The sequence below is a fragment of the Haliotis cracherodii genome, unplaced genomic scaffold (assembly GCF_022045235.1).
Source record: "Haliotis cracherodii isolate W230 unplaced genomic scaffold, xgHalCrac1.p SCAF_6, whole genome shotgun sequence".
NCBI classification, from domain to species: Eukaryota; Metazoa; Mollusca; class Gastropoda; order Lepetellida; family Haliotidae; genus Haliotis; species Haliotis cracherodii.
Window position 1 is genome coordinate 44461336 of NW_027266319.1, and position 12274 is coordinate 44473609.

The 12274-nt window shown below is 39.1% G+C and overlaps 1 protein-coding gene across 4 annotated transcripts in view; it reads right to left on the reverse strand.

The window, feature by feature from the left end:
• Positions 1-12274, reverse strand: part of LOC139445782 (ankyrin repeat domain-containing protein 26-like) — a 758925-nt gene that overhangs the window by 290920 nt on the left and 455731 nt on the right. For all 4 annotated transcript variants that reach the window (XM_071226998.1, XM_071227000.1, XM_071226999.1 and 1 more), the window contains 2 exons: positions 12192-12272; positions 4606-4704 (listed from right to left, as the gene is read on the reverse strand). In XM_071226998.1, coding sequence (XP_071083099.1) covers positions 4606-4704; positions 12192-12272 — 180 coding nt within the window. The remainder of the gene's footprint in view (positions 1-4605; positions 4705-12191; positions 12273-12274) is intronic.

Genomic DNA, 12274 nt, shown 5'->3' on the forward strand with positions numbered 1-12274 from the left:
TATACCAAAAGACGTTAAAAGATGGTACTTGTTGTTACCCTGTTTGCATGGTGCTTGGCATTAAAGGGGCACTAATCTCTGGCTTCTTCTTGGCTGTCTGACACTATAGCCGCTAGGGCTCACTAGCAGCCGTGAGTCGATTTGCTCGCTCACGCAAATGAGCATGACAAGAGCCTGGGCTACTGTCTGCAAGGACAGCATAAATAAACTTGGAGGCAATATTTGTTTTACACATTTTTTAACACTGATTGGTTAACCGTGATCTATGAAGATTTCGACAATGGGCACATGTTTATTAATTTCTTCAGCCTAAACAAACAAACAAAAGGAACGGCGGAAGCTCATCGGATATCGTTGTTTGGAAATATCCCTGATTGTTACCGTTTAATAATAAAAAAAACAATCCTTGAGTGAAAGCATTTTCGGATTTCGGATTGCATGGATAATACGATTACTACTCCATTGTTGTCATCCATGTTTTCTGGTAAAACCCTACACTTGGGTATTTTGGTGCAGCCCACTTCTTTGGAAGCAAGTATACAAGGAGATTGACAATTGACTAGCACGCCTGAAAGAAAAAGTGGACAGCGGGAAATGACGACAATGCAGTACTTGGATGCCATTGCTAAACTCAATTAACCATTACTAAAAGTGTCTAATTAGTTGGATGTCTGACAGATGGGAGGACACCCTCAGATTACCTGATAAAGGTTCCCATTTGGCATTTCTTGTGTCTGGGGTAATTATTCAATCTAAATCCAGGTTTGAAGTGAGGCGAAATGTGTGTTATATAATATACATGTATCAGCCCAGCAAGAGATGAACGATCAGTTGATTTACCTTTATGTAAAACAACGGATCATTCCTAGACATCAAAGGATCAACAGAAAGTATGTTGATTAATTACTGTTATCTTGCACAGTGGATATGTCAAAAGTGTTTACATGTGTAGATTTACTAAAGCAAAGGTAATACACTCATATCATGACAATAGTTGTCACATGGGCTTTCTCAGCTGCCCTTTTAGACTTGACACCTACGTGAAACAACTGAAACAACTAACAGACCAGCTGTCTCCATACAATCTATGTTCTGATTGAGCCTTATGGTGACCAGCTGTGCAGGTGCAGTCAATGGTGGACAATGGCATTCACAGTTACTGTTCCACATGTACTGTCTTCGAGCCAAGGGTCTGACATAACAGCTTGCTCTCTGGTGATGGTTGCTGCAACTTGGCACTTCCTCATAAACCCTGTTGTGAGTTTCCCAGTGGTATCCATCAATGTGTGTCCAAACGGTTGGACTTCTTCCTACTGGGCTTGGGTGGCTGTGGCTAAGGGCTCTTGGTAGCATGCTCTCCGTGTGAAAACCGTGCTGGGTTGCCAGCCAAGCTCAACTCCATGACATCCAAATCTATACAGGAACAGAGGCTTACCAATCCCACCATGCGACACCCCTATACCAAAGGTGTCTAATTCTTCCCATGAACTGATGGTCAGACGTCTGGCCTCTTGACAGGGGAATGTTTCTGAGTCAAGATGGTTGTTGATCTTGAGAGTGATGGTGGTCAGCTGCTTGTCAAACAAAGCCTGCATAGCTGCCTGTTGAGTCTTAATTAACTGCTTAAAATCACTGAAGTACTTGTAGAGGTGGCTTGAGGCTTGCTACTATTTGATCTTGGATGATGCAGGTGGAGGTTTCCCCTTAGAACGAGATCACATCTTTGACAGTGGAGACACAAAATACACAGGGATAAACAAGGTCACAGAATGAGGGGCGCACAGGGTGGGGACATCTCTCTTCTAGCATACGGAGAGAATCTCTGCAATTCCAACAGGTTGAGTGCAGAGTCCTGGAGATCTTGTATTTCCCACCCTCAATGCACCATCCTTCCCACAACATGTCACCAAATAACTATAGTGTGATAATTTCTTTAGTCAACCAAATAATAAGACACTAAGTATGTTAAGAAAATCTGCAATAAATAAATGTTCATTTTACAGAAATGACATTTTCCTGTCTTATGCACTTGGCAATGGAAACTAATATCCATACAATTTATAATGGATAGCTGAAGATTTTTATAGTTTGATGACAGCCAAGATACAGGATTGCAATGTTGTAATAAAGGTTGAGTATTTGCAGGAATTCTAAAGGATTTCTGATGTTCTTACAACCAATACAAAATCCTTCTAGAAGAGCACACGTCACATTTCAGCTTTTCCTGAAATGACACAAACTGGTCATGATCGGAGGGGCATGAGTCATCATTCAGCTTGTCCCGGAATGACACGAGTTTGTCACAAAAGTGTATATGTACTCACTGTATATTTATGAAGTCAAAAGTTTAAAGGGACAGGATGTCGACCGTTCAGAAGCTTGTTTGTTAATGTAACGCACCTGGGTAGTGTTGTTTGGATTATTTACAAGTTGGGTCAGAACAGAAGCGTGTTAATATTTAAGTATCAGCAACTCCAAACAAGTTACGGCTACACAAGTTCACCAGGTAAAATTACGAGTTGAACAAAGAAATGTATAAACACAAAAGATTTAATTACTTTACAATATTTAAATAGATCTAGCACTTATAAACTTTCTGTCTAAACTATTGCAGCGATTATAATTATGATTACTTCTAATTTACATTTAATATTCACCAGAAAGTGATGGAAGTTGAAAATCTGTTACCTGCCACAAGCAAAAACTAACATGGATCCTCACCCCTCACGCGATGACATCATAATCAATTACCAATCACACAAACTGGCGCCATGTCTAAAAATGTAACCCCCTATTGTATCAGTAAACAATAGCCAATTAGCCCCAAGCTTATTCCGTTTCTGATCCCTTGCCAACACTGAAGTGCCATGACCAGACTTTTCTCTTGTTTTGAAACAAACTCACTTATTCTGAAATAAGAACAAACGGCAAGCCTTTCAGTACATATTGTTTTGCATAATTATATCGATAAAATACTACAACTGTGACAGTGAGTTGCATGACAATATAGCTTTTCACTTCAAAGTGGCCATTTATGGCTATCTCTCTGGAGGGCTTCGATGACCGGACGTGGAGGATAAATACATAAATGGAAATAGTTTTTCACACTCTAAATGAAGGCAAAATATTTCATGACATGACATTATCTAAATGTGTAGACTCATCCCAAATGCAACAGATGAAAAACACATGAATAGATTGTTCAAGATCTGACAATATGACAGAGATACTTGGTTGGCCACAAGGAACTCTGGGTCTTGAGAGTGATTGGCTTCAGTAAGTATTTTGTAACTCAGTCGTAACAGAAACATTCTCTTCAGTGTGCCTCTTTCAAAAAAACAAGACTGCGGCCATTTTACTCTGCACAGAACTTGGGTTGTCGGCAACTGTTTTGGTTTCGAGAATTGAATCGGGCATGTGATAACACACTTGGAAACCACACAGAACCGTTGACGTACTGTCCCTTTAAAATGTCAAAAAAGACAGTCACTTAACAAAGGTTGCTGTCAGCATTGATATTCACAGATTGTGCTGCATAACTACTGAAGACTAAAATATTACAAACAAAATTTGAACAAAATACCATATCTCGCAATGTTATCGAGTAACAATTGAAGTATGTTGTGTTCTAAAGTAGAGTCCAAAAAATGCCAGCCAATTTTCATGACTATCTTATTCACAAATTTACCAAGCTTGGTATTGGTAAGTCATCTTCACTTGCAACCTTTGATCTTGTTCTGATTCATGAGGATTGCACATTATGTGAGTCTGGAATATTGACAGTAGCAGGTGACCTCGCCTGGGTCGACACTACCAAACTGACTGTCGTTCATTTCCCGATGAACGTCAGTATGCCACGTGATTACGTTGTCAATCACGCGGAGACATACAGAACTACTTTAGGGGAATTCCTCAATGTCTTAAAAGAATATTCAAAATCATAAGGGAAAACTGGAGCGACATTGATTCAGGCTGCGAATGATGCAGGCTTTGAAGTCAGACAGATCATGTATATGTCAGGTCACCGAAATGAAGCGTCCATTCAAAGCTACAACAGAGAATGCTTGACTTACCAAAAGAAATCACTGAGCTCTACACTGTCGTGTATTGCTTCGGGAAATCCAACCGCGCCACCTCAAGCGGTAATCCCTGTCATCTGCAGCCATAGTATGACTCAAACACACACCCTAAGTTCAAAGAATGTTAATATCAATCCATTTTCAGCTTCAGCTGGGTCTGGATTTCTTTCCAACGCTACCTTTACTGGGTGCAACTTGTATTTCAAGTGAATGACATTGCCATAGCCGCCATTTTCTGCCATTTGTAAAACCAAGGGATGTCAGTTCAAATGGAATGTTTGTGAGGGATGACGTCAGGACTCTCCGGGATGATATAGTTCACTTTAAATAATTTAAGTTTGATGTTAAATGGATTGTATTGTAATGATTTATGCATCTGTCAACATAAGGATTGAAGTTGTATTTGTTGACGTTCATCAGCTGATGAAGACAGTGCCTCGCGGGAGCAAATTTACCATGAAGCGAGAAATTAGATGCAGCCGACAAATGAGCACCTAATTTCACTACGACTTCTATAAAATTATACCTGGTATATTTATCTTCTTTTCGCCTTAGCTGGTCTTTAGTTTTCTCCAGCAGAACTTCAGCATTACGTCGTTTCTCTTCCTCCTCTGTGATGTTGTACCTGTGTGACACAAACAATGACTCAGTGTACAATATTGAATTATCTTTCTACTGGAAGGTATCGATAAGAGCAAACATGTTAAGGGACCTGAATTGAATCAATATTTTTCATATTTTATGTCATCATTTCTAAAATGTTAATAAACATAGTTCATGAATGCATAAATGTGACATAAGCAAGTGTGACATAACCTTTAGCCTGCTGAATTGTTTTCACACTCCTTAGCCCTGCCTGCTGAATTAATTAAAACGGCTAGTGACGCACTCTATCGAACTGGTTCAACAGTATCGACAGTAGCATTGAGTGAGTGAGTGAGTATGGTTTTACGCCGCTTTTAGGAATATTCCAGCAATATCACGGCGGGCAGTAGCATTGAGAGCTTTAAAGAGGGTAGGGGAATTTAAACCGTCGCTGCTTTATAAAACATGGAACATTTGAATCAATATTTTGCACATTAATACCTGATAGAAGAATATATATTTTCTTATAAAAATATCCTAATATTTCCAAACATACAGAGGTTAAGACCAAAGACAGATAAAATTTGTAAATTTTCTTGAACTTACCTGAATTATGTTATTGAAGGTGAGATGCCTTTCATATTAGGAACCTGTTTAATTCATTAAATTTGTGCAAATTGAATCTAATAATCATATCTCCGAAAAATATAAATTCATAATTTTATTGGCAATCAACAGCGCGATGGTAAATTATGAACCATTGTAGTAATTTTATTACCCAAATGTTACACAGAATAAAAACATAATTATCGAGGTCATCATGCCATCATGTCAGTTGCAGAAATGAGAATATAAGGGTTATGTTATAAAATTTGCAGAATATAATAATAAATTTATAAATATTCACCAATCCGAATTTCAAGCGTTTTGGATGAATATTTTTGATATTCAAACATACAAATCCCCTGTCGCAATGCTAGCAGACATACGATAATCAAACATGGCGCGCTTTGCCCATCCTTAGCATCAAATAAATTTTCTTATAAATTGTATATTTATATACTTATCCTATCTAACACTATGCATTTCTTCTTATTCTTTGATCCTGGTGTGGATATGACCTAGAACAAGGTTTCCAGCTTCAAAAAACACTAATCACCCCAACACATCCCATATACCACAAAGTCACCACTGTGATCATGGGTCACTGCAATCCTGTGCGACACGACCCCTGCGATCAGATCACCTGACACATTCAGCACCCTCATTCTCAATCTAGAGCCTACAGGCTGGTGTAACTGTGATGCGTGGATAGATAGTATAAGTTCTAAATTTTCTAAAAAAATTGTATATTTATACATTTGTCCTATCTCACACTATACATTTATCCCATGGTTAGAAGGTGGGGTGCATATACCCTAGCCTGTAAGGACCTCAACCGTGAGATGTACATGAGAAAGCTGGAACTAATCAAGAAAATTCAAAGGATTTTACAAGGATTAGTGAAAAACTTGTGCAATGGATGCTTTAAAACCTCTTGTGCTGCCAAGAGAGATACATCATGACATCGGGGAATCATGTGTTCCATGGTTTCACACAGGACGCCATTCCAAGAAACAACCGCGCAACAATGACCCAGGCGAAACCTTGTGTTTTGCTACAAACACCCCATCCCTGACCAGTAGGTTCTAAAAGACAGACCTCACACATACGCTTCCAAGGGCTTAAAGGCTGACCATCTTGGCATCTCTTTTTTCGCTTCGTCAACCTATCAAACTTACGTAGAGATTGAATAAGGTAAGAACAAGGAGAGGAAACGATCGACAATGCCTGTTTTTCACACAGGTCTTCAATCAAATACTGAGACATCACATGTGCAAGACAGAGGTGAGCAGGGAGAAGATCGGGACACCAATAAACAAATGGCCACACCAGATGGTGGCTTCTATGGCAAAGACTGAAGTCCCAACAGACAAGTATATTTTCCCTCCCTCTGGGAGCATGGCTGGGAAACCTGATTAAACATAAGCAATAATAAAGTAACATAAAGACTTTATTGCATGATATACAGGATACCAGACACGATACTCATAGCACGTTGGGCATCCTCATCTGCGCTGTCTGGCTGCTGTGAGCTGTTGGGCCAAAGCAAGAGGGCCAAAGTGATGAAGACCTTAGACATCGTCGACAAAGACATCCCAAAGGTAGTGGGAGGCAAAGATTGTATCAGAACGCCAGAAACATCTCTCCATAATGGCTGAGAGTGTGCAATTACTATGCAATGCCAAGGTGGAAGCCACTGCCCTCATTTCATGAGGATTTGAGGCAACTGGGGGTGGTAGTCCCGCAAATGTGTAGGCCCTGAGGATGATAGAATGCAGCCAAAAGGAGATGGTGGCTGGAGATATCTCTGAAGTTGCAGCCAGCAATAATACTATTAATAGGATGAAAAGACGCTTGCGAGAGCGACGGGAGGTCATGGCCCCACAAATATGGGCCTCATCTGACGAGTGGGTACAAGCATTGGAAATGGAGACTGCTTCCGTAGTGGAGAGGACAACTGATACACTGCAAACATGAAAATGTCGGGTTTTTTGTATATGGTCATTGGACGGAAAATCAGCATTATTTGGACGCTTTCAAATCATCGTTTTTCCGTCCAAATAACGTCGTTATTTGACATCGGAATTTATTGGGAGGGAACAATATCATCAGCTCCTCCCTTTCTTGATTGACATTGTCTAGAACACATGATTAGGAAAGCGCAAGGCTCAGGAACGTCTGAGTATAGGAACAAAATTTATACTTTCTACTTTCGCAAATATGCAAACGAATATCAACCGGCTTTTAAAACTTATTTTTGTAGAAGTTTTACTTGGTCAATATTGTCAGATATTATATGCATATATGTTTTTCGGATATTGCTTGTTTTAATGTTTATTAACAGTTTTAAGGTTCGTCCGCCCAGTTGACAGGATTCCACTTTCTCACTTAAGCAGTGTTCTGTTATTGTAAACGGATTAGTTTCAAATTTCAAACTGGTGATGTCTATTCAGACCAATGCTTAGTCTCTAAAACTGTAAAGGTTTGAAAGAAAGAAGTTACTCAATTTAAATTGAAGAGGAGCCCCAGTGATATGGCGGATTCCGAGATGAACCTATTCTATGGATATCTTGGCTGCCACCCAAACTGATCCAAACGGGACCCAAAAACTTAATGTATGCTACATAGTCATATGGAAGTGGACCAGAATTATACATTGTATTCCAACTGATTCTGTTCTTGCATTTACTTTTAAATCAGGACAAAAGACTTAAATTTAAACTACTGAAGCACCCAAACACAAGGCTGTCATCAAGCGCTGGTGCAGACGTGATGCATCGTAAAAACTGTATCATGATGTCTTCAGAAATATAATTGCTTGCAATATTTATACTACGAGATGGTAAGGCTAAAGCTTACACACCGGTGGAACGTAGACAATACCGCTAATACAGATATATGAATGTTAATACTAAAGACAAACACTCATTATTTTTGCAGTGACGATACAACACTTATACACATTTATTGGTAACTTTAATTAGTTTTGCTCTTCCTTTTAATAACTTCGCTTTCACATATACATGTAGCAATACCCGATTAGCCTGTCATACATAATTATGGGGCAGTTTTCAATCTTGTACTGACTTACTCTGTCATTCCTGAGCAAACCTTATTGGCTTGGGTGTTTTCCCCGTTTTCTGGTAATCCTATTATTACTTTAATTTTATCTAATGACACCCTGTTCTCTGGAACACGGCTCCGTGACTATCCATAACAATTAAGATGAACATTCAGTTCAAGTAAATGAATGAGCTTGTTTTGACGCCACAGTCAGTCACAGACTGCGGTTTGATTACACACTTCTACCAGGTCGAACATCGTGGATCCTCATTTTCTACCTAAAGAGAATCATAGTTCATATGCTAATCCATCTATAAATACCTTTCCGCTCAAGCAAGATGACCTTACTTCTTGTTAAATCCATCATCTCACCACCCCCAACGCACGCACAGACCAAAATAACCTCGACAGGAAATACTGCTGATAGCCTCTGGTAACACAGCCGCGCTACCGCAGAATGTGTGTCCAACTCTGCAGGGGGCATTCTCAGTGGCTTTTTTGATTACCCAATAAAGTCAATTCAAAGTTACACAGTTGTGAAGAAGCTTACAACTCTCCGCAACTCTCACCTCCTGACCAGGTGAACTACTGATACCATTGTAAAATTCAAGGATGCCCTTCTTTCTGTGATGTTTTGACGGATGAAATATATTGCATTATAATCTCTGTTTGCTGATATTTAATATGTACATACTGTAAAATATTTACGATATTTTAAATGTGGAAATCGATGCATGCAATGCAATATGAACATGAGCGCAGATGCATGAAGGCGGTTATAGTTATAGTGCGATGGATGTAGGGGAATGGTAGGAGGGTGTATGTATGTAAGCATGAATACCTATATATGAGGGCGGATATAGTTATAGTTCGATGGATGTTGGGGAATGGTAGGAGGGTGTATGTATGTAAGCATGAATACCTATATGTGAGGGCGGATATAGTTATAGTTCGATGGATGTAGGGGAATGGTAGGAGGGTGTATGTGTGTAAGCATGAATACCTATACATGAGGGCGGATATAGTTATAGTGCGATGGATGTAGGGGAATAGTAGGAGGGTGTATGTGTGTAAGCACGAATACCGATACATGAGGGCGGATATAGTTATAGTTCGATGGATGTTGGGGAATGGTAGGAGGGTGTATGTATGTAAGCACGAATACCGATACATGAGGGCGGATATAGTTATAGTTCGATGGATGGTGGGAGGATGGATTATGTATGTAAGCATGTGCATGGATCCATGATGGCTGACGTAGACATAATGAGATGGTTGTAGGGATATGGTGAGGAAAGATGAATGCGATGTGTTCGTGCGTGCTTGCATTGTTGTGATACGAGGGTTGGCGAACATGTAGTGAGATGATTGTGTAAGTAAGTTAAGTGGTTGAGGATGTGGCAGGTATGAGTATTGATACATGCAGACATGGGGTTCGGGGACTGGGTGTGCCTGTACTGATGTCTTTTGTTTCACTCATTTATAGTGTTTTCTTTTACTCAATAAATGTTTTACGCATTTTAATGACTGAAATGTAGTGTCACAAAGGTCATACTGGCCGGGCATTCTACATATCTACCCGAACTATGTAGCCATTTTTATGCTGTACAATTCTTCTTCACACACACACACACACACACACACACACACACACACACATTAATTGTTTAGTCAAATGTATTCTCGAGAGTCAGTATGAAACTAGAAATAACTTCCTTTGTTCTGTAAACCTCACCTCTTCCTTTTTAGAATGAGGTTTCACATTTGTAAAATGATCAACTCAAAATCAACTTAACTGCCCTCACCCCCTGCTCTTTTCCCATCCCATATTGCGAAGCAGGTGACCCACAAGGAGGAATATGGCCCTCCCTCAGTCCAGTTATAATGTGCCTAGCACAATATGTTGTGAATACGTAGCCTTGCTGTGGCCAAACATTTTGTCACAATTTGGCAAACTTTGATATGTAAATAGCAAATATAATTTCAGTTTTATTTCATCTTAATATATCAGTTGAATCTCACTTGACCTGTGAAGATCCGGGTTAGAATAGGTCTTCAGCAACCCATGCCTGCCGTTAGAGGCGACTATGCTTGTCATAAGATGCGAATAAAGGGAGCGGGTTGTCGGGCTTGCTAACTTGGTTGATGCATGTCATTGAAAACGAAAAAAACCGGATCCTACTTATTTTGTGAATACCATAACAATAAATTAAACCAATTAGATTGTTTGAGCTAGCATGAATATAAAAAACATAATTAGCAAGTCGATAGTGATAATTCCCTCTGTTGGTCCCACGTGAAATGTTCTTCATGAATACTGTAAATCATGAAATTAATGCAATAATAAGTCAGCACATTAATGCATGTATAGAACCCTGGCCTAAAATGGGCCATGACATTTATGAGAGTAGCCTTGCAAAAATCACTGTAGACTCACAATTCAATAATGTAGTATTGGCTGAAAGACGTTCGACCGAAATAATATCATTTGTTAACTTCAACTGTTCATCTAATTTCCATTAATGTATGTTACATAGTTATGTCATGGGCTTCTTCATTGAATGTATAGTGTGGAGGACTACTTCAGTTGAGGATAAGTAACATAAATAATGATGATTTTATTATGATATTATGAAATTATTGTCATTATTATTCCTACAGATTATTAAAAAAAAGTTATTATGTTTTCATATAAAAGAGAAAGATATTATGTTTTGTTTGTCTGTTGTTTAATGCCACACTCAGCAACTTAAGAATATGACAACATACATACATTTAGGTTCAGTTGTATTAAAGTGATATAAACATGTATAGTAGCTATTCTTAAAAGTAAGCATATGTTTCAGATTTATCAACCAGAAATATTGCACACCAAAGGATAATCATATATCATGACACTATTCTACGTCGAAGTCGAACGATATTTGTGTATGCTATTGCTACATGATTGGTTATGACACGGATATGTCATATGATAAAGCAATGAGAAATTGGCATTTGATGATATAAGATAGCTACACGATAAATCACAAAGAACAAAGAAGAAGGAAGCGTTATTTATTTCAAGATAAAACATTGTTCTATCATGACATCATTTATGGAGATTCGAACATGCACTCACAACTTGAGGACATCGTAAATTTGATGTTATTTTTTAGAGGGAAGTGTCTAGTGAGTTCTTCCCTATAGATGTAGCTGATGAAGGTAGATAAATGCAATGCCCGAACAATCACATCCAAAAGTCGAACGAGAACTTGAGTATGGACTGCTTCTCAAACCCCTTTTTGATACTGGGACGAATGTCAGTGAGGTCTGGAACTCATGTGTTACGTGTCTTTGCAAGCATACCACTGAAAGGAATGGTGGCCTAGCACAAGGACGATCCCTTGGCAGTGAAGAAAATGAGTGACAGGTTTCATGCTCCTGGTGAATGACCACAAGGCCACGGTAGAGTATCCCCTTGAAGATGAATCGAAGATATCTCTGTTGATCCAGATAGATGGAGGGACTGACCACGTAATCTCCCGGTCGAATAATCGTCCAAAGAAGTATGATCAAACCATGCGAAAGTGGCGGTGTCTCGAGAAACTGCGCATTTGAATGTCTTCTAGCATTTCCATTTTTGACTCATATGCATATGGCAGTACTGCTCTAATGAACAGTTGCTTATTACCCTACATTCAGACATTGTTCTTTCCATGTGAAATAATTGTATTCAGTGCAGTAAATGGTTTGACCACTTCCCTTTGTATCTTGTATGTCAGAATAAATTTTGCCTTTTTGAGTAGAACTGACTAATGTTCATTCTGTATAATCCTGCTCTTTGGACCAAACAAGCTTAAAGAAACACTTTCCACTTACTGTAGACTTCTGATGCTGGCCTCATTATCAAGCTTTGCCTGCTCCAGAAACGATTTCTGTTGTGTCAAAAGTTCAACTTTTCT